This window comes from Helianthus annuus, chromosome 16, assembly GCF_002127325.2.
Source record: "Helianthus annuus cultivar XRQ/B chromosome 16, HanXRQr2.0-SUNRISE, whole genome shotgun sequence".
In the NCBI taxonomy this organism is placed as follows: Eukaryota; Viridiplantae; Streptophyta; class Magnoliopsida; order Asterales; family Asteraceae; genus Helianthus; species Helianthus annuus.
In genome coordinates, this window is record NC_035448.2 from 149,000,423 (window position 1) to 149,025,349 (window position 24,927).

General features: G+C 36.7%; 2 protein-coding genes across 2 annotated transcripts; one reads left to right on the forward strand and one right to left on the reverse strand.

Annotated features, from left to right (window-relative positions):
- Positions 1–14,347: 14,347 nt before the first annotated feature.
- Positions 14,348–15,025, reverse strand: LOC110919756. Its single transcript, XM_022164015.1, has one exon. It carries the CDS (start codon positions 15,023–15,025, stop codon positions 14,348–14,350), a length of 678 nt encoding a protein of 225 aa, XP_022019707.1.
- A 2,493-nt stretch (positions 15,026–17,518) lies between these two features.
- Positions 17,519–18,341, forward strand: LOC110916871. Its single transcript, XM_022161525.2, has one exon. The coding sequence runs from the start codon at positions 17,643–17,645 to the stop codon at positions 18,156–18,158; it is 516 nt and encodes a 171-aa protein (XP_022017217.1). The 5' UTR covers positions 17,519–17,642; the 3' UTR covers positions 18,159–18,341.
- The last annotated feature ends 6,586 nt before the right edge of the window (positions 18,342–24,927 follow it).

The window sequence follows — 24,927 nt, forward strand, 5'->3', positions numbered from 1 at the left end:
CTTTCTGTGCAATATATTCCACTCTTCATCTGTTTTATCACCCGGTTTGTCAGTATTAAAAACAGGCATATAATAATCCTTAACATAATATTCCATCTTTCCTTTCCAAACATGATAATTAGAACCATTCAAATTTACAATCCTACTTGTATTAGCTTCCATTGTTCAATCAAGTTTCAACCCAATAACAAGAGCCAATGGCTCTGATACCACTATGATGGGAAAAACACAAAACCCGGTCACAAACGGTAAACACAAACGCGGAAGCAAACTTCGTTTGACCAAGAATTTTCCCAAACGTGAATGAACCTTTGAGGATGCAAACAAATAGGGTATACCAACTACAATCTAAACAACCCGAAAACAATAATAACAAGAACACCAAATTTTAGCGTGGAAAACCTCTCAAGAAACGAGAGTAAAAATCACGGGACTACTAGAGCCGCTTCAAATCCACTAGCACCAATTTAGAGCAATACAAAGTCTTCCCTAGGTCTACTAGAGGCATAAAATAATCATCATACACTTGGAATCAACAACATCAAGCATATGGAATCAAATACAAAGACAAAAGAAGGAAATCACCAAAATTCTGCAGAAATTCTGCAGCTACGAACAGAGGCCGTGCAGACGAACTTCCAGACCTGATTTCAACAAACCCACCGTTGGATAAGGTCGCCCTGGTGTGCAGATGACTGTGCCCAAAAATCAGAGCGATCCAACGGTTCAAACTCCGGGAAACGGACGACCTCTGCAGCTAGGTTTTGGAGTGACGGAAATGAGCGAAAATTTTCTTCTTCTTTGTGTGTTGTTTTTGTGAGGGTGTTAACCAAATGAACCATGCTTCTTCTCTTTTATCCATCTTCAAAAAATAAGATTGGGCCATAGAAAGTATTGTTGGGCTTCCTCATTGGCCCAAAAAACCCAACAATTATGATCAAGAGCCTGTAAGGATTGGTGGTACCTCCCGCACATATTATTGAGTCCGCCGTAAATACTCTTAAGTGGAGGGTTCAAATGAGAAGAAAAATTTTGTAAGAATAAAAAGAATAAGTTTTTAAGCAATAGAAATGCTCCATTTTGCTTCATTTAATATGTGTATTTAATGTTATTAATAAGGGCATATAGGTAAATTTCTAATTGTAATTAATTAGCTAACTAATTAAATTTGTAACTCACTTTTAAATATACTCTTTCAAGATTAAATAATTTAGGGTGAAAGACAATTTTCGACATGTGTAGGATAAATTTTAGTATGTGTAGGATAAATTCTTAAATGTGTATGATAAATTTAGATAGTGTAGGGTAAATTTCGGTAAGTGTAAGATATATGTAGGATAAATTTTGAAATGTGTAGGATAAAATGTTTTTTACTTTATTAATGGGAGATAACATAATTAATGGGAGGAGTTATAAAGTATTTAATGTTTTACCATTATGCCCTTTCTTCTTTTTCTTCTCACATTAAATTTCTTCTCAAATGAACCTTCCCCATACTCTTAAATACTCGTATACCTTCAACTTACATATATAAATCCTTTAAACCTTTCACCTCTATCTAAGAGAAAATACACCTTACCAGTATTACATCATGTCCTTGTCCTTTGAGGACATTTTAAAAAACTTGTTATATAGTTTACTTTACAAATCCATAATGACTAGATATATCATAGCACAAAGTTAAACAACGTTGTTTTTCCTTAAACTACGGATAACTACATTTAAAGGTGATTCCTTGACTTCTCGGTGGTCAACTCAAAGATGGTCCAAACATGAACATCAAATATTTTTGTCGCAAAATTCCTACATATTTAATATATTTGCGACACATTTTCCTTTTAATAGAAACATAAGTAAAAAAAATCCTTGACTATTTCACTACGATCGTATTGTTCGTAGTTAACGTAATCATGCTTACAAGGGGTATTGAAATTCGGAAATGGTCCACATGGATGCTCCTGACCGGACCTACGCTAGCTTTGTTATAGCTTGATGCAACTAACATATATCCGAATAATGAGTGTGCAAGACATGGAGATATTTTAAGATGGTGGCATTGATCCATGATCCCTAAAAGATGGATGATTGTTATGGTTAATGCTATTCCTTTCCTTTTACTTTATATCATTATAGGCATCTTAAAAAAACTGATCGTGACTTTCTTGCAACCTTTTCGTTACCTTTGTCAATAGTGTTTGCTTGTTGACATGTTTGCTTTCATTAGTGAATCTTTTTTTAGTCTTAAAAAAGGCAAAAAAAAAAAAGATTAATATGTATATATTTTAGTACATTTGATCAAATCAAATGAAACTAACATATATGATATATGTAAATGATAAAAGATATTGCCTCATTAGTCATCTCCGGCAACTTTTCTCATGTAGAATTATCTTCACATAAGAGCATTTTCGATAGTTCTTCCTAGCATATATTTCGTAATTTTTTTTTATCTTTTTTACTTAATTAATATAAATTAACCGCTTTATAGTTTTAGTTTTGGGTTGTTAGTAACCATGGATTGGCACTGGTTTTAGTTAAATGATTGTTGATCCGGTGTATATATTCGCTTCTTATCAATAAAAAGAGTCCAGAAAACCAATATAACATAATTTATTATAGATTATTTTAAGAATACAGCTTCAATTCTACCATAAATAACTTAGTAGTGATTATATATCGAACGACACTATGGAACCAACAAATGCAATGCAGAATTTCATTGTAAATAATTTCTAGTAATGCTTAGGGTTTATACCATTTGGTTGTTGATTTTCTAAAGTATTTTTTTATATGGTGCATATGGGATTTAATATGCTAAATGATTTAAAAATAACGTATTATGTTTAGTGAATCCGTATTGAGGTTACAGAAGAGATTAGTACAAAGTAAATTAAATATTTACGATCAGGCTGACAGACAAGCTTTAGTTTCAAACCAAAATCATAACAGAATTAAATTAAATAAAAGCCCAACTACAAACCCAGCCCACTATAAGGGATTTTTATACTATGTTCAGCATTTTCTTTAGCCCAAGGAAGAAGCCATCATCAAAATTCAAAATGAAGCAGGATTAGAGGTGTAAAAGAAACTGGTTTTTGGGCCTGCCAAACCAGTTCAGAGCCGATCAAAAGCCCAGAACAACCGGTTTTGGCCAACCCGGTTAGGGCCCCAACCCTAACCAGCAGTTTGTTTGGCATCAATTTGCGATTTCGTGGGTCAATCCGGTTTATGAACCGAATCGATTTGGGATGAAAAAAAAATTGTTGGAATTCCGTTTAAAGTTGCAAAAAAACCAAATAACAATTTGCCAAACCGGTTTTGAAAAATGGCAAACAAGCTATAAAGCCGTTAAGAGAGATGTTGGGGCTCGAATTTTGCACTTTTTTTTTTCATTTTAACCCCCCACAAGTTGGTACAAATATGCATGGGGTATTTTAGTTGAATAATAAAAAAACGCTCTCAACTTTCTTAAACGCTCAAAAACGTTTATTTACCCAAAAAAACCCTCAAATGGCTGGATCAAGTATACAATCTTCTGTTGGTTGTGGTACAACAAGTGACTCGGTCACGGTGGTTCGAGTTATTCCTACGAACAGAAACAAGAATACTTGGTGCAACTTTGAACTATGTGCATTGGCGAAGCTTCTCCCCCCCCCCCCAATTTTTCCGAAACCGGGGGGGGGGGGGGGGCGGAAACGTATATACCTAAAAATTTTCTATACGAAAGTACTATTCATAACACTAGGCGCCGAAAAGTTCGGGGGGTTGGGCGCCGCCTCGGAATAACCCTAAGCTGTGCCACTGACTATGTGAAATGTCGAGCGGTCTGAACAAGACTCGCTGGAAGTTTGTGGTTTTTTTTTTGTTTTTGCGAAAGATGCAAACTCAACTTTGAGAAAACACATTGCCTTGAAATGTATGTTTGTGCTTCGATTATGCAAACTCAATTTTATTTTCAAAAGATGCAATGTGACACCCCGCGAAAACGCTTAACGAAACTAGCTTCCTCAGTGACTGTTTGCTAAATTTCGGGGCGAGATCCCTCTTCAAGTTGGGGATGATGTCACAACTGAGCAAAACCCGCAACAACTCTGACTTCTCACTTCGTTTCTCTCACACTTGACGCTTGCCAATTTCGGGACGAAATTTCCTTCAAGTTGGGGATGATGTGACAACCCGAACTTCCGAGGTTAGTTTGTAATCTCGATTCCGCGCTATTTCTCTTTCATGATCTTTGCTTTGCTAAACGGGTTAAACATGTAACCTAGTCCGGCCCATACGAATCAAATCATATACGTGGTTTGGGCTTATCTTCGGCCCACACGACTTGGCAACAAACGATCGGCCCATTTGTGTAGGTGTTGCTTGATTCAGCTCACATGATTATGTTTATTTAATGTATCGGCCCATGTATCGCATATATATATATATATACTTGGGCTTGAGCCCATGACCGACTAAATGACCAACCGGCCCCAACCTCCTTGTAAATTAGCGAGCCGGCCCAACATCTCATACGAATTGTAATCTAAATCAAATTCAATCTAGTTTAAAACTATAACAAACTCCATATCTCTCTCTCTCTCTCAAACCTACCTACGGCAGCAGGAAACCCCTCCCCTCCTCGTCATCAAGGTCTGATTTCCGTATCTCCTACACCTTGGTTAGTATGTTATTTAATTCATGTAATCTGCTTGTTGCTATCTTTTAATGCTTGAACTATTGTAAGAATAAGATAACACTTAATTGCATGGAATAACGATAGATGGATTAGCATGAACCGAAACTGATTGTATGATTCTGATTATGTATTGCAACGTATGATTCTGATTAATTGCATGGAATAATCAATGTAGTGCTTGATTTAGATTGTGATGTTACCCGATGTATAGGACTGTTAGGAACTGTGATTTTATGTGGTGATAATCTAAGAGTAAAGGATAGGGTGGATCGAATCTTATATGCCTTTTGCATGTGATGTATGTGAACCGAATAAATTGATCAAATCAATTGGGTTACACATGCTGGCACGATTCATGGAATTCACAGAATATATATATATTTGTTGACTTGAATTAAACATAGGAATTGGTGTGGTTGTTTGTGAGTTGACTTGCATGTACCTCTTGAAGTGTGTGAAGGTTGATGATGTGGGATGATGCATTCTGAAAACCCCTGGTATGTCGGCCGCCCTTCACAAGTTAATTTCTAAACCAAGCCCCCATGTCCACCACTTGTGTTGGAGGTCCAATCAAAGTCCCACATGTATGCAAGTCATAAATGCTAAGTTAACCTTCACGTGATGTGTTTATTAGTTTGCATCATGTCTGTTGTTGATGGATTATAATTAATGCCAACTATGAGATGTGGATTTTGTAATGATAGTTCTGATCATGTGGGTTACGCATATGACTATGGGCCATAACACTTGATTTGAATTATGTTTAGAGGGCCGCATGCTGTTATGGGCTAACAGATTGTTTATGGGCCGCGTACATCGGTTAAGTATAGTGGGCCGCACCTTAATTCAATTAGTGCAATGTGCTACCAAGTGTTGTTGGGTAGGTAATGTTTGTGATATGAAATCATTTATGATCTGAATGCTTATAATGTATTATGTGAACTTGTATGTTGCTTGAAAGTAAACTGAACTGTTTGAATGCACGACGTGGGGAGATACGATTATGAGATGTGGGTATATTTACGGCTCGAACACGGGTTGTAACACGAGTGATAATATGTGCCATGCTTGTTCATTACTTGTATAATAAGAATATGTGATTTATGTGTGTATGTAACTGACTGGCATTGAAACTATATTAGGATCCGGGTGTCCAACTATTAACAAGTAATTAACCTTACCGAGCAAACCAAAGGTGAGTTCACTGCACTTTTCTCAAGCATGCGTCCCGGTGGTTTGGGACAACTGGTAAACATTTGGAAGGGAAACATTGGGTAAATAACTTAATCGGTTTTGGTTATTGCCTGGAGGGCAATGGGGGTGATTAGTTGATAGCGCTATTAGGTGGGAAACCTCACACCGGGCCGTAAGGACGGGCGTGAACTAATTATCTGGGTATGGCTATGGTTGTTAGAGGCACACTCCTCGGATACATATGGGCACTCTCCCTAGGGTATCTAACGATGGCAACATAGCAAACGGTCGTTAAGGGGTACCCATTCCCCGGATACTTATGGGCACACTCCCTAGGGTATCTAACATGAGCAACATCAAAACGTCAAACATCATAACAACAAACAACACATCATTTTGCAAACTGTTTTACTCACTTGATCGGTAACACAACTTGGTAAACAAACACAAACCTTGAACTCACCAGCGTAGTCTGACACACTTGTTTACATGCTTGTAGGTAATTACTGGAGGAACTTGGGAACTTGCTGTCTGATGCTGCTGGAGTGGTTATGGTCATGATAAACATTTATATTGATTGGGTTTCGACACATTTATACATTTATGCTTTTATGCTTCCGCTCAATACTTTAGCTTTGGTTAAACTTTTCAAACGTTATATTTATTTCAGTTTGGTAATTTATTATAACTTGTGTTGATATGATTGGTGGCTCTTTGTTGAATCGTTACACCTCCATTAGGGACACGCCCTAGGTGGTAATTTGGGGGTGTGACAGTTTGGTATCAGAGCCACTGGTTATAGAGAACTCGGTTTTAAAAACGTTTTCATAAAACCAGACTATAACCGAACAGTACCGAAATCAACCATGACACTCAGCTCCAGACTGCAAGGTTCGTTTCTCATCTACTATTGCATAGTATATCTAGTGTACACTTATGTATAGCATTACACATGAATGCACCCTTGGCACAGCAGTATGAGCCCTTATGTTACCAACCCCTGTTATGTGAACTGTTAGTGTGACACTACCCTTCGACTATTGTGATTTTTGATCCTATAAAACCTTACGCTTGCTATTTGAATGTGGGGAACCTTTTAGCGCAAGTTAAGAGGCACTGAGATAAGCATGCAAATCGTCTTATTATTATGGGTGCACACATAATAATAACGCGAGGTGCATGCAAGTCCCAGTGAGGCTTAACGAGCGTGGGAAGGGTTCTGCCCTATTGTGTGTAAACTTGGTAGTTTGTAGATTTCAATGTGATACTCGACTTTTACCTCATTTCGACCCTTAAGCTTCTCATGTTCTTTTTGGTTGTAAACATGATCTCGTGGGTCAAGTGTTCGACATTGACCTACTTCCCAATACTCTTGTAAGTTTTGACGTGGTCGTTGACATGGACTTGGTTATCTATGTATCAAGCAGAAATTCTTTGCAAAAAGAAAATCGTGCGTCCCCTCTCCCAGTGGGGAATGCTTATCAGTTTAAGATCATCGTAGTGGTGCCGTTGTTGGCATTGTCACAGTCATGAAAGCCCGGAAGTGTCTACGGAAGGGCTACCCTGCCATACTAACTCTTGTCACCGATTTGCCGCTTTAAGAAAGGAAGATCGAGTGTCTTCCACTTATCCATGAATTTTCTGACTTGCCTCCTGAAGAGTGAGTTGGTTTACTTCCGCACCGTTAGGCGGAATTTCAGATTGACCTTATGCAATTTCAGATTAGTTTGAACTTAAACCTAAACGTGTGTTAACCTTATTAAGTATGAACCTTTGCTATACGTAACTTTTGTTAAACGTTACATGTTAATATATTGATATTTAATAATCCCTAATTTACCAAAACAAACCCTATCTTTCTCAATCTTGGACGGTAGCCTCATCTCTCTCGAAACCCCCCTGAGGTCGACGACAACATCAAGAAAAGCCAGCCTAGTCGCAACCCTTTCTTGCGTGTTAACGGGTCGCCGTGTGTTGTTTGTCGGGTTAGTGTTCCATCATAGTTAACTATTATTGATTGACGCATGATATGTGTATTTAATTGTGTTATACATGGTGTATGCGTGATTTGTGTTCTGTTATCATGTGAGTATGTCGCTTGATGAATGAGAACCATGATGTTTTAGGGCATAGAACTCAGTAATTATAAAATGTTATCGTGTGACTGGTTTTGGTTAGTAATTCTTGATTCTTGCCTGCAATATTCATTGTCGTATGGTATTGTTCATATGTGATATTGAAGGTGTGATTTTCATATATGATTGATTAATCGTGTGATAATATGTGAATCCTTATGCATTGATTGAATAGGGTTAGTTGTCGTGGTTAATAATCTGATTTCTTGATCTTGCTTTATATGCATATCATGTTCCGGTAACCCTTGCATGATTTTGTTGTATATGTGCTTTGAAACCACCCACAGCCATGAGGAATTTATAAGGTGATCTTATGTGATATGATGACTGATCTAATGTGTCATGTGTATGGAATTGGTGTAACTGGTCTTGTGAGAAACCGGTTAGAATATATGCGAAAGTAAATGGTGATCTTAAGTTTGGTTCGTGAATTATAAGATAGTTGTTTTGATACTGGATGTTAAGATCGTATGCTTGGTATAATAAACAGAAATCCCTTAGGTTTGCTAAATACTATCACAGCTTCGTCGTAGGATTTTCGAGGGTTTCGCAACTTCAACCTCCTTAGCATAGCGGGGAGCTGTGAATCCCTGAGTAATAAAATCGGAGAACGTCCTTACAGCTTTTGAAACCCAACCCTACAACACGCGAAGCATCGCTTCTATCCGAAGGTGCCAATAATCCAGCGATATACCATGATGGTGTTACGGAGAGGAACTGCACGACCTACAACCTCCAGTGGGAACCGTGGTCATTGGATTTAAGTGGGAGGCATTTCTTGGACGGTACCGAGGGCACCAATTAGACCGATCACAAGGGCCTCCAGTGCACCCTTGTTTCAATAGAGCTAACCACGTGAAGGCATCGCTAGAATGGAACTTCCGAACGAACACGGGATTAGAAGAACTATACCCACGCTAGAAGTGAGGCAGTCACAGTTACACGCGTATGTCGTTTTGCAACACTAACCTTCACCCACCAAACTCTGTTTTGGACAAATGATACACTCGCGCGACCGCAATGTGACGAACCTCATTAATTCCCTATTTCTTTGATCCGCAGACTGATGTAACAAAATGCTAGCAACCATACCATGATTTCCATCGATCACAAGATTAGCCCCCAGGCGTTGTAAAGTATCTATAGATCGAGTTCGTCGGAACTCACTTCAAGCCATTGTTTCAGATCAATTTTCGGGACGAAAATTCTTTCAAGTTGGGGATGATGTGACACCCCGCGAAAACGCTTAACGAAACTAGCTTCCTCAGTGACTGTTTGCTAAATTTCGGGGCGAGATCCCTCTTCAAGTTGGGGATGATGTGACAACCCGAACTTCCGAGGTTAGTTTGTAATCTCGATTCCGCGCTATTTCTCTTTCATGATCTTTGCTTTGCTAAACGGGTTAAACATGTAACCTAGTCCGGCCCATACGAATCAAATCATATACGTGGTTTGGGCTTATCTTCGGCCCACACGACTTGGCAACAAACGATCGGCCCATTTGTGTAGGTGTTGCTTGATTCAGCTCACATGATTATGTTTATTTAATGTATCGGCCCATGTATCGCATATATATATATATATACTTGGGCTTGAGCCCATGACCGACTAAATGACCAACCGGCCCCAACCTCCTTGTAAATTAGCGAGCCGGCCCAACATCTCATACGAATTGTAATCTAAATCAAATTCAATCTAGTTTAAAACTATAACAAACTCCATATCTCTCTCTCTCTCTCTCAAACCTACCTACGGCAGCAGGAAACCCCTCCCCTCCTCGTCATCAAGGTCTGATTTCCGTATCTCCTACACCTTGGTTAGTATGTTATTTAATTCATGTAATCTGCTTGTTGCTATCTTTTAATGCTTGAACTATTGTAAGAATAAGATAACACTGAATTGCATGGAATAACGATAGATGGATTAGCATGAACCGAAACTGATTGTATGATTCTGATTATGTATTGCAACGTATGATTCTGATTAATTGCATGGAATAATCAATGTAGTGCTTGATTTAGATTGTGATGTTACCCGATGTATAGGACTGTTAGGAACTGTGATTTTATGTGGTGATAATCTAAGAGTAAAGGATAGGGTGGATCGAATCTTATATGCCTTTTGCATGTGATGTATGTGAACCGAATAAATTGATCAAATCAATTGGGTTACACATGCTGGCACGATTCATGGAATTCACAGAATATATATATATTTGTTGACTTGAATTAAACATAGGAATTGGTGTGGTTGTTTGTGAGTTGACTTGCATGTACCTCTTGAAGTGTGTGAAGGTTGATGATGTGGGATGATGCATTCTGAAAACCCCTGGTATGTCGGCCGCCCTTCACAAGTTAATTTCTAAACCAAGCCCCCATGTCCACCACTTGTGTTGGAGGTCCAATCAAAGTCCCACATGTATGCAAGTCATAAATGCTAAGTTAACCTTCACGTGATGTGTTTATTAGTTTGCATCATGTCTGTTGTTGATGGATTATAATTAATGCCAACTATGAGATGTGGATTTTGTAATGATAGTTCTGATCATGTGGGTTACGCATATGACTATGGGCCATAACACTTGATTTGAATTATGTTTAGAGGGCCGCATGCTGTTATGGGCTAACAGATTGTTTATGGGCCGCGTACATCGGTTAAGTATAGTGGGCCGCACCTTAATTCAATTAGTGCAATGTGCTACCAAGTGTTGTTGGGTAGGTAATGTTTGTGATATGAAATCATTTATGATCTGAATGCTTATAATGTATTATGTGAACTTGTATGTTGCTTGAAAGTAAACTGAACTGTTTGAATGCACGACGTGGGGAGATACGATTATGAGATGTGGGTATATTTACGGCTCGAACACGGGTTGTAACACGAGTGATAATATGTGCCATGCTTGTTCATTACTTGTATAATAAGAATATGTGATTTATGTGTGTATGTAACTGACTGGCATTGAAACTATATTAGGATCCGGGTGTCCAACTATTAACAAGTAATTAACCTTACCGAGCAAACCAAAGGTGAGTTCACTGCACTTTTCTCAAGCATGTGTCCCGGTGGTTTGGGACAACTGGTAAACATTTGGAAGGGAAACATTGGGTAAATAACTTAATCGGTTTTGGTTATTGCCTGGAGGGCAATGGGGGTGATTAGTTGATAGCGCTATTAGGTGGGAAACCTCACACCGGGCCGTAAGGACGGGCGTGAACTAATTATCTGGGTATGGCTATGGTTGTTAGAGGCACACTCCTCGGATACATATGGGCACTCTCCCTAGGGTATCTAACGATGGCAACATAGCAAACGGTCGTTAAGGGGTACCCATTCCCCGGATACTTATGGGCACACTCCCTAGGGTATCTAACATGAGCAACATCAAAACGTCAAACATCATAACAACAAACAACACATCATTTTGCAAACTGTTTTACTCACTTGATCGGTAACACAACTTGGTAAACAAACACAAACCTTGAACTCACCAGCGTAGTCTGACACACTTGTTTACATGCTTGTAGGTAATTACTGGAGGAACTTGGGAACTTGCTGTCTGATGCTGCTGGAGTGGTTATGGTCATGATAAACATTTATATTGATTGGGTTTCGACACATTTATACATTTATGCTTTTATGCTTCCGCTCAATACTTTAGCTTTGGTTAAACTTTTCAAACGTTATATTTATTTCAGTTTGGTAATTTATTATAACTTGTGTTGATATGATTGGTGGCTCTTTGTTGAATCGTTACACCTCCATTAGGGACACGCCCTAGGTGGTAATTTGGGGGTGTGACATGCAAACTCATGTTATATTCGGAATTATAATAAAGTGTAAACAACGGCAATTTACCAATAAAAGTAAAAATAAATGTGACGTATCTTTGGTGAAATGTACGTTTGTGCTACGATTATGTGTACATTACCATTCACAACCCGGTTTTAAAAAAAATATATATCTAGACATATATAAAAATATGCAAGTCACAACGACATATTTAGAATATGTTAAAACATCGTATCCAGAAAATTTAAAAAAAGAAAACAAATTATGTCCAAAATTAATCATAATAATAAAACAATATCAAAATGATATATTACCACTCATAGTCCGGTTTTGAAAAAATATATATCGTGTCGTATCCTAAATGTTATAAAAAACAAAATATGATCAAAATAAATGATAATAATAAAACCAACAACATCAAAATTAATTCTATTAACCAATAAAACGTATGTTAAAAAACAATACATGTGTTTTACGATAATAATTATAATTATAATTTACTATAGCCTAAATGTTATAAAAAAACAAAATATGATTAAAATAAATCATAATAATAAAACTAAAGAATCTATATATAATAAAATGGAGACTGAATGAACAGTAACAGTGATTTATTATTAAATTAAAATTAGAATTAAAATTAGAATTAGAATTAGAATTATTTAAAATTAGAAAAAAATGAACAGTAACATTATTAAAAGATGAGCAAATGATATCGGGTATAGGTACCGGTCTCAAATTCACCAAACCGGTGTATTTTCGGTACCGGTTCCGCACAGGTATTCACCGGTTTTTACCCTTAAATACCGGTGTCGTACCAGTACCGACCGGTACCGAACCGTACCATACTAGTTATATTAGGTACCGGTACCCACTTTTGGGGATTTCGGTAACGGTATTTTCGGTACCGGTTGGTACCGGACTCATCAAATACTGTAGCAACGCAGCAATGCAAGTAATTGCACCGTTTAGATTACTTTTCATACACACAGTAAGTAAACTGTATTTCGTTTGAATGAGGTTTTATATACACAACTTATTTTGCTTTCTTTTTTATCTTTTTCTGTAATGAATGAATTGTAGCATGTAAAATTAACTTGGATATTTAGAATATTGATGAGCAAATCGTATCAAATCCTGTAAACGAACCGGTATCGTATTGGTACCAAATTTACTATACCAAATCATTTTCGGTACCAATTTGGTACCCACCTTTTGGCGTTTTCAGAATCGTTACTTTCGGTTCGACACTGGTCTAGCACCATACCTGTATTTATTGATTTTTACCTTCAAATACCATACCGTATTGTAACGAGCATTTTCGGTGCCGGTACCTAATTTCGATGATTTTCCGGATCGGTACTTTCGCTGCCGTTACCGGTACCGAGCTCATCCATATTTTAACGTTTTAGCACCGTAATAACTGAACTGAAAAAACCGAATTTCCAATGTGTAGGACGTGTGGGTCCTATTATTATATATTAGGTTATTTAAAATCGTTTTTTTTATGACGGAGTGACTATCCTTACCACGTCATTTTATTTATGTTTTGATATTTGGTATCTGTTTGTCGTTGCTGACACGCCTTTTGTAGTCATTGGGTCCCGCCGCAACGCGCGGACGGAAAATAACTAGTTCTAATAATTAATAAAATGTAAGTTAAAAAATAATCATATATGTGTTTTACTATTATAAATCATAATAATAAAACTAAATAATTCTATTAATTAATAAAACGTAACTTAAAAAATAATCATATATGTGTTTTACTATTATAAAATAAGAAAAGCTCAAAAATTTATAATAATAAATAATTATATTTTTTTTTAAGAAATGAAAGGGTTAATTTTTTAACGTTCAATGGTAACATTTTTGGCCCCACGTGCACCAGACCAGATATCGCCAACTCAACTCCTCCAACGCATGACAAACCCACTTCTTCTATCCATGGATACCGGACTCTATCCGCTTTATAGCGGTGGAGATGCTCACATAAGTCATTGGCTATATATGCGGGTTTTCAATTACTTATCGGTTTTGCAATGGTTTCAATTTCTAGTAACACGTAAAGGTGCTTTATGATTCCGTATATCTCACGATCTGTTAAGCTTATTAACACTCTAACAAACAATATGAAATTTGTTTCGATCATGTTTTCTAGGGGCCAACAAATTGACTTATAACCTAACATAACATGCCACAATGTGCACTTTACCCATTAATGGTAGTTCCCATTTAAAAAAAGTTGAATATGCCTATAACGTCATCCGTAGTCATAAGGCCCCTTTGGGGGCGTTATGTGACATGTGGCATGCCATGTCATCACGGGGTTTTATGAGGCGTTATGCAAGTTGAGGCCATAGTCATAAAGCCCCTTTGTCATCATTACTCATTATTTTAATTTTCATTTTTTTAATTAATTTCTAAATCTTTTAAAATTAAAAATCATTTCATTAAATAAAAAAAGAGTACAATAAAATTAAAAAAAAAACATTAAATTAGAATAAAAAAAACATTAAACTAGAATTAAAAAAAAATTACACAATCAAATGTTATATTTTTTTTCAATCCGCTCCTTTTGTGCCAACGCCATTTTCAAAGCTTTTCCCGTTAAGTGGTCGTGCGGTTTCGAGTAGAACTCAAAGTCGTGAGCCCATTGTCTATCCCGCATAATCTCCGTAACTTCGCGGTTCTCCTCCATACGTTTAGTACCGAGTTCGTATATGTCTTGAAGTCGCTTGTTTATCTCCGAAAATGCGTTACTCATATCCGTTCCCATAGACATCGACGACGACTCGGGCTTTTTCGCCCGGCTTCTTCTTCCGGGCGGTCTTGATAGCTCTTCCACTGGCTCGTCATCCGGAATATCCTCGTTCACCTCGGTGTTTTGAGCGTCGGAGGTTGGCGTTTCGGGTTCACCCGACTCGTTTGTTTTGGACCTCTTTGACGGCCGTTTATTTCCCGACCGACCACTCGGAGTAGAGATGTTGGCCCATTTGGGGCTATGGCGAAGGATTTGCCAACACCTTAGATACGGGAAATGGCCATTAGCATCCGTATACTCGACCAAAGCCGCTTGCGTAATGTCTTCGTCCTTGCTTCCACTTTTCCATCCGGCAAAAGTGCGTTGGTACACGGTTTGAAAGTTCGTGCATTTTTTGTTTATATTGGTCCACTTGCCCGATATAGAGTCCGGTGGGCGGTATTCATCTCCTTTACCCATGAGATCGAAAAAAAGATCTCGTATTTGGGCCCAAAAAACGGATTTACTTTGATTGTTTGCTACAAAAAAAGATATATTGTTAGTCTAAAATTTAAAAAAATAAAAACAGAATATAAATAAAAAAATTCAAATAAATAAAATCAGAAAATTAATTAAAAAACTGAAAATAAATAAAAACAGAAAACAATTAAAAACAGAATATATAAACTGATAAATAAAAAAACAGAAAATAAATAAAAAAAACTGCAAAAAACACAAAAAAACACAAAAAACACAAAAAAAAAACGGAAAAACACAAAAAAATAAAGGAATTTAAAAAATATACCTATAACCGGGTCCTCCGACACATCGATCCAAGCGCGGGTTAACGCATACTCCTCATTGGACTCCCACGATATCACATTTTTTTCGCTCGGGTGGTGGTTTCCGCTTTCTTTTTATGTGGTCGTTTTCTTTTTCCCTTTTGTGTCTCCGCTACTTCGGGTTGTGTTTCCGGAACAACATCGGGTTCGTGTAGTGGGGAGCTGAAAGCTTGAGTCGACCCGAACGCTTGAGACGACCCCATTCCATCGGTGTTTTGATTCGGGTTCCACTTGTAGAGATTCGGGTCCCATGATAGCGGTTGGTTCAAAAGATTCATGAACCCGGGATTTTGTTGATTGTAATCGAGAAAACTGGAGCCGAAAGGGTTGGGTCGAGTGGGAACCGGCGACACGGGGCGAGTAGGATTACCACTTTGGTTTGGGTCCGCGCTTGATCGGGGAGGAATGAAGCCACGGTTGAATGGATGCATTGTATAAAAAATTTAAGGATTTCTAAAAAATTGGTAGAGAGAAAGAGTGTTTCAGTATGTGTGGATTTAAAATATAGGAAAGGGGGTATTATTTAAAGGAAAGGTGTGTGGATTTAAAAATATAGGAAAGGGGGTATTATTTAAAGGAAAGGTTTGAAAATAATAGAATTTTTTTTACATAAATGACCGTTTACAACTGTAAAAAAAACGAATACATTCAAATAACGCTGCTATAATAATCGCGCCTCTCAAATTTTTTGGGCCATAGCACCCTTCGTGGCGGTGTGCAGCGGCACCATACGGCGGCGCTATGGGGCTGCATACCGCCCCACTACACACTCTCTAAGTAAAACCCCTAAAGCTATTAATTTTTTTTAAAGATGTGAATTATTCGTGAATATCGAGAGATCTAGCATACGTTGTCTTAACCGGGTCCACGCTAGAGAGCCCACTCGCACAATAGATCCTCAATTTAAACCCCTCAATGAGAAACCCCTATCACCCAGACTCGAACTTGAGACCTGGAGTGGAAAACTCACACGGGCCTACCATAGGTGGAACTTAAATACCCGTATCCACCACTAAAGCGCTAGTCACGGTTAAAACCCCTAAAGTTATAAAGAAAATTAAAATAAAAGGTAAGCAAAAAGGATAGGCGCATTCTATACACACCCCCCCTCCTTCCTGATTACACCCCCCCTTGTGAGAGGAAAACTGCCGGTCCCACGCAGGCCCCACCTGTAAGTATGTGAGAGGAGGGGGGTGAAAAAAGTAAATAGGGGGGGTGTAAAAAGTAGCACCCAAAGGATAACTTATCACACTTCACTTTCCAACACGCATGATCATTCTTTAAGAAATTCAAAAGGACCATACATACACTATTCTCAAAAGGCGAGATCCCCCATCCCTCTAATTCAATTTTGCCACATTTCAACACTTTCTTTCACCCAACCATTGGCCTTCCTTCCTCCTATCAAGGACCCTACACTTCTAACTCACTTTGCATTAACCCTTTGATCATGGTTCAATCAATACCACTTGTCACCTTATCATTCATCCGCGTGTCATAAACTAAACCTTAGATGAAAGGTCCCTACAAAGAAAATTTCAATCATGGACTAGCATGAGACACCCATGAGTCTCCAACACTTTCCACTCCATACCCATAAACCTAAAATTATTGAACCTAATGGTGACAGGAGCAAAGAGAGCCCTCAATGATGCTTCCAAAAGCAATAGTACAATTATTTGTCGTCCCACGTATTTACAGTCCAAACTAAAGCCTCGAATGACAAAGAACGAAACTACATGAAACGTTTGATATGATAAAGAATATATGGTTTTTTAATTAATCGAAAGTAACGTCTCTATTGATAATCCAAAGATTCATGACTGAATCTGTATCAAGAAAGTGCATAGGTTGTTTATGACGAATCTTATGGTGCATAGGTTTTTTATGACGAATCTTGAAGTCATACATTTGTTCTATATAGAGATATCAGTAAAAACATTTAGGAAATGAAGGCTTGGCTATTGATATCTAAATTCAAACTACTATTCATAATCAGTGGAATTAGATTTAATAATTGGAAAATAATTATATGTTTTTTTGTATGCATAAAAGAATGATGGAAAATTAGATACAAGAGGGGCCACAATTAAAAGCTAGTACTATATAATGTTATCATCATTTGGTAACAAAAACAATCATATTTACAAGCACATTGCTCACCCAAAAATAGCCTTTACTTTCTCCTTCCCAATCTCCCTCTTCTCTATATATCTCTTTCTCCATGATAGAGTTATAGTTGAAGCAGGAGATAGATGAAGAACACCATAAGATGTTGTATTTCATGCATTCTTCCTTGTGGAGCACTTGATGTAATTCGGATCGTACACTCAAATGGATATGTGGAAGAAATAAGTGGGACAATACGCGCTGAGGAGATCATGAAGCTACACCCTAAGCACGTACTCAAAAAACCCTCTTCTCCGTCCTACACCGATGAAGGGACAGTTACTTGTCCAAAGATCATCATATTGCCACCTGAAGCTCAACTTAAGCGTGGCAAGATTTATTTCCTTATGCCAGTTCCTCCTTCTTCCTTGCCTGAAAAGACTCGTTCTAAGTCGTCTTCAACTACAAAGAAGAAAAAGAGTAGCCATAGTAATAATATTGGAAACGATAGCGAAAATAACAATTTATTAACGAATCTTCTTGTCTCGGATCGCTACTTGACTGAGATTTTATCAGAAAAGGTAAAGGATCGAAGGAGAGGGCGTGTTGGCGTGTGGAGGCCGCATTTAGAGAGCATTTCTGAGGCTACAAGTGATGTGTGAATTAGTGCCAGTTGTTCTTCATCGACATTATCTCTTTTAAATCGAATTCATTTATATCATACTCGTATTTGTATGCATCTTAATTTCTGTTATTCTTGTTCTTTTCTTTTTTGAAAATTTTGTATATACAAAAGGGAAAAACAAGAAATAACATGTGATCAAATGCTATCTTCTTTGTATAAATTTTATCTTTTTTTTTTGGAGCGGGTCCATTAATCAAATTGAAATGCCAATAATTAACATCATACTTATGATTCATGGTAATTATTGTAATTAACATCATACATTCTATAGTTAGTGCTCCTAATTGAATCATTACCAAAAGATACTCCTACTGGTTATATTTAGATACAGGCGTATATTATCTCTTTTTTTTTACCTCTTCATAGTTTGTGTTAAAAGTCCACTTTATCGGATCAGACGGACAATTTTTCATGGAGCTTTTGTTTGGTGGGCCAGGATGTGTCTTAGGTATGGACACGGGTTGGGAAGACGGTTGGCTTTTGTATTAACTTTGGCTAGGTTGAAAATATTTTAAATTCCACCCGTCAAATGACAATTGTGGTGGTGCAAAATACGAGCTCGGGTCATAATGCAGTAGTGGCAGAGATGGAATGTAGAAATGGATGTTGTTCGGGTTGTTTGGATCCATTTTTTGCAAAAGCGTAAGGAAAATAAAGGTTTATGAGAAGGTTGTGGTTTTTATTTAAAATTTTTGAAAGTTTAATATTGTATATATAGATGAGTATCTAAATGTTTACAAAATAATAGTTTATATCTTATTTTTTATTGTTACAAAATGGTAACACGAGAAAAATATTTTTTAAATCCTACTATTGCATTGCATGGGGAAAGTCTTGCAAATGTTCACATGTACGCGCTTTGAACGTTGGCGCGGTATTAAGATCACACAGTTTAGGCGTTGTTTAGTGGCGTTTAGGCCTTTCCACGCCGGACACACCACTCTGGAAACGGCGTGGAAGGCCGCGTTGAGCAGTGGCGAAGCTTGACGTTTTCGCCAGGGGGTCGAAAACGTATATACCCAAAAATTTTCTATACGAAAACTACATGTACAACACTACTTAGCGAAAAGTTCGGGGGGCGGGCGCCCCTCCTGGCCCCTTAAATGCTACGCCCTTGGCGTTGAGGTTGGGGCGAGAGGATTTCCACCGACGTGGAGGTAAAGAGTGGGTCGACGTGGCGTTGGCTCATTTGGTGTGGCATGTAGCCTTTGGACCCCAATGACACATTTTTAACAAAAAGTGAGTGCTACGTATCAAATAACGTCACTCTTCCATGCACCCCCCCCCCAATTTTTGCACCACGACACTTTTCTGACGCATGCTGATGTGTCGTCCACATGTCGCTTAACGCCTCATTTTCATGCTCCTTCACACCGCATAGCCTAACTGAGAAGCCACGCAGCCACGTCACAACATCCAGGCATGCTTAAGATGTGCTCGGCCCGGTCTTATTCTTCTACGATAAATTATGAAATTTTTTGTTTTTTTTTTTTTTTTTTTTTTTTTTTTTTGAACCAGTAGGAAATGTATACATTGAGAAATGACCCTTTTTACAATTACTAGAGAAAGTGAGTGAGATTTGAAATCAAGTTTTGTAGAAGAAAAAAATTCTTTCACTAAATATATCACCATAAACTAGTTATATTTTCATTGTTCAGATTTCAGAATGGTGGAAGACTGTTAAAATAGAAGCATACTCATTGATAAAGTTTATTTTAAAATAATGTAGGCTAGTTTGAGTTAGTTTTTCCTTACATGTTTTAACTCTTTTAGTTATTGGATTATTATACGACTAAAATCATATGGCTCATGCTCATGGCTTTATAGCCTAGTGGCATCTTGGGGGTGGGATAAGGCTTTGAGACTAATCGGTCCTGTGTTCGATTCCCACAAGGGGGTTTTTCCCACATTTATTGGGTTTCCTCCTGAATTGGTGTATAGGCATTATGCCCAGTGGAGATGGATATGATCGGGTGGTTCCGCTGGTGGCACGATGATACTCCAGTGGTCCGTCAGTGATCCAAATTTACCGTTCAAAAAAAACATCATATGGCTCATGAGCCTACTATTGTCACATACCAATTAACTAGTTAAGTTTACATGAAGTTTGGCATAATACATACCAAGGTTCGATAACATCATCGGTCATATATGTACAGGGGCGCAGGATTTTAGGGGCAGGGGGGTGGCCCGAAATATTTCGGTTTTATGTAGTTTGTAAACAAAATGGTAGCTAGTTTCTGTAACAAAAGATATATGAAATTTAATCCTACATTCATGTACATCTCAATCCAATAAGTTCAAAAGGAATTAACTTTTGTTGATGGAATGATAGTCCCCACAAAGCTTTTGTGGCCACTTTCATTTACAAGTGGGCATGTGTTAACACAAAGGATTTAAATATTTAATATGTTCTCATCCCACTTAAGATACATTGATTTATATTTTTTTTATAGCAATGCATCCTAAATTTGGGGTACTTTATCCTCTGGCTTTGTCGATTAATCATTTTTTTCGATTTATGTTTTGAAATTACCCGAGTAATATATTTTATCAAAACATTTTAAAGAAAATATGAAATATTTGTTGTAAAACAACGATCTATTAGCAACCAATATACACGATAAACATGAGAACATAGATCATGTAGAGAAAGAAATATGGAGAATGGGATAATTCTTATTGATATTGAGTCTCACCTATCAAATACATAGGACCTCTATATATAGGCCATGTTATTAATACAAGAGTAAATAAAAAGACGAGAGTTAAGAACGTGGAGAGTCACCATAAATAATATATTCATAACACTCCCCCTTGAGTATCCACATGATAAGTGAAAATAATATATCTACTTTTAATATGCTTGGTTGTCAACTTGATACGCTTAGAGATGTTGCCTCGTTAAAAACCTTGCTAGGAAAACCCAGTGGGACAAAACCTCAGCTAAGGGAAAAAGAGTGAAGCGCGTATTTTCTCCTCCTGATATTTTTGGATCAGGTATGTTGCCTCATTAAAAACCTTACTAAGAAAACCCATTGGGATAAAACTTAGTTAAGGGAAAAAGAGTGCAACTTGACTAAGTCTCCCCGTCATTTTAACATGTATCATTTAAGTGACGTGTGTCCATCTTCCTTGAAAGTCGAATAAAACTTTATAGCGAATGATTTGTCGCTTGATCCCTTAATGTGCAATCCTTTATGTTGGTCAATGTTGTATAATCTTCTAACGAGACTTTAGGTGCCTCCCTCCAAATATTATCATATGTCCACAACTGTGTTTCGTTACATTCCTACATCTACAAGACTAACCAAACTTGTTTTGATGGGTTAGTAAAATATAATCAAATATCATTTATACCTGAAATATTTCTTTGAACTCATTCCAATGTCTCTTCGCTTGACAAAGGTTATATCATGACAATAAGCTCAAGTGAATGATATTATAACCATTCATAACTAGCAAAACATATTAATGCACTTATGCATTTAACGATGGTACTTCTAGAATGAGAATCTCTACTTTGGTAGGAGATGATAATAGGCATTTCTTATAACAAATGACTTAACAAACTTTAACATACTTTAAGGTTCATCTATGTTGATACTAAAATATCCGAACATCATCTTCTAGATGTACTTGAGAGATTAGTAAAATATAATTACATATATACTCGAACTGTAGTTCGAGTAATAATAAGACCGTGCCAAGGTCATTCAAAAATTATCCCTCTAAAAGCTCGTCAATTTCTCTCAATGATGCCTAGACATCATTACTGTAAATTGCGATTATAGTGAACTTTTAAGAGTAGAATGTTCATAGAACATGGCTAGTTTAATCAAACTTATATCCCTCTTTATGAGAATATCTCGAGTTGTACAACACTCGTTTCGACTATTTAGTCCATATGTATTTTGTCAACTTCATATAATACATTCTTTGAGGTTTTTACATCATTGATGCTTCTAGCATTATCAATCCATGAGGGAATTTATTCCATCTTATCCAAATATGCATGTGTTGTCACTCTTTAGAAGTTTTGCTACATAAATTTGCTTATTTAACATATAGATATCTATATCATATGCAAAAATGTCATGAACCCTTGCTTTTATCTCCAAAATCCATACTGTACCATGCATGTACACTATTTATTGAGATATCACAATCACTGGGTACCAGTTTCTATGTATGTTTATTGGTGCACAAAATTAAATCATTAAGATGTTTTGATTTATCTTTAGTGAACTCAATTGCTTTAGAAAACTCATCAAGAGTTATCGTAAACAAAAATGAATCTATATACAACGATCATATTGTTCTCGAGAACTTAACTTTCATGATTTTGATCATTCAAATCCTTTAGGGACCTTCATGTATACTTTTAGTATCAAGTGATACATAACATTAATAGACGCACATCAATTCTCTCTCTATATTACCAGACTAATAAAATATTGGAAAGTCAATGCATCCACCACTGGAGAATACGTTTCCTTATAATCAATCATAAGTCTTTGTGAAAATTCTTGTGCCACCAATTTTGACTTATATCACTTAATCTGATTTTCACATGATTTGCGTAAAAGACACATTTGTATCTAACATATTTTACAACTTCAGTTGTATGGACTGTTGGTCCAGAAACTTTCCATTTCATTAGAGAACTAAACTCTGCCTTATTTGCGTCTTTCTATTTTGGCCAATCATTTCTTAATATTCATTCATAGGCAGATCTTAAATCTTGATCCTCATCATTTAATCATTTTAAGCGCTACATTATATACAAAAGTATAACGACGTCGATTTTTATTTCGATTCCATACATATCTTAGACATAATACAACTTATCGAGATCTCTTTATTTTCAGGTACCTGAGGTTCTTCTTGAACCATCATGTCTATTGTCTCTTCAAGAGACCCTATTCATATAACCCCGACTTAACCATCTTAATCACTTGCTCCAACTTTCGAGGAATTTTATTATTGGAATCGATTAGTCTACCATGCATTAGACGTGCAATAGACCCATCACAAATATGTGGTTGTCCTTCTGGGACACTCATCTTAATTGGAGCCTTAGCAGTTGGCATATGTGATAAATCACCTCTTTAAGGTCAGTAAATGTGTCTGGTAATAGATTCGTTAATCTTTGTAAATGAGTTATTATCTGAACTTCTGGTTCACACTTTTAGTTTTTGAGGATCAATGATAATTCATACCAACTCATTTCTTTTCCAACTGCTTTTTATCTCCCCCTGATGTTGGGAATGTTAATCCATTGATATGTATATCAAATAATTGAGCCGTAATTAAATATCTCGTCAATGGCTCTATTCATTATCATATATACCCAACCACTTTTTAAGGTCCCATCTTTGTGCATCTTGGTGGATCAATTTCAATATATGTTGCACAACCAAAATCTTTGATGGGACATCTTTGGTTCCTGACCAAAAACCAACGACATGGGGAGAAAGTATTATGACTTGTTGGCTTGATTTGAATTAATGTTGCATGTAAAATAACATGTCCATAACATATGAACTTCTACTCACATGATCATAGGTTTTGCAACCAATCATAGACGTTTAGCATTTGTCTCAACAAAACATGTATTCCAATGATGATCAATAACTTAGGAATCCAATTCATTATTACAACCAAAATAAATACGTCAATCTGGAATAATATGCTTGTGATCACATTAGCTAAGCCATAATCACACAAACTTTAGGTTGTGGATTTGATAACCATTTAGACGATGCATCGATTTAAAACACTAAATGGTGTCATGTTGGGATATGCATATCCTTTAATCACTTCCAGAATATTTAGGGATTCTTACCCTACTTTGGTTGGTGAATCATTAATTTCCCTTGAGAGCAAATATGACAAGTTTAATTGTCAGCAAGAATCTTTTGATTCTTCGTTAAGTTTCACAACATCATCGACTCGGTGTGGTCTAACCGGTCATGCCAACTCATTAAATAATTATAATCCATAAACTTCTGGTTTATGATAATATGTGCTTTATATACATGACTAAAAATACAAGAGAATAATGTATTATTATATTCATCCTTTTCACAAATTATTATTCTCATATAATCACTCCTTTTATTTGTCACTTGTGGTGATCATATTCTTTATTAACATGATCATCGTCGTATTACGTTTTTTATGGCCGATCTCATTATTAACATAACCATCTTTACAAGTTTCCCAATGATGTCCATGATCAATATATATTCACTTCATGGATCAGAGTAAAACCAAACACGTTTCATGTTTTTTCATTATTTACTCGAACATACGGATATAAAGTCGCTACAAACTTTTTTTTCACGTTTAATGACATTGCTACTTCAGGAGTATGTCTGTCGTAGATGTGACAGATGGAAAAAAAATCATCTAATTTTTCCTTATAAACAATTTTCTTGTCACATAAACTAAGAAATAATTACATGTTCGAGTCATATAAGATTCGATTATCTAACATTTTATGACCTTTCATAACTTAATAATGAGATTCAGTGAGTATGACACTTCGTGCGTCATATCTAAAGTATATACGGTCTCTAATGGGGGTGATAATAAACGACGACTTTGGTTTAATCATTCTATTCAATATATTATATATAACATATAGTAATATATAAAATACAAGGTATATGTAAAGTCAAATAATACAATATATGACGTTATACATGTCATCATATAACACGAGTTAATAATAAAACTTT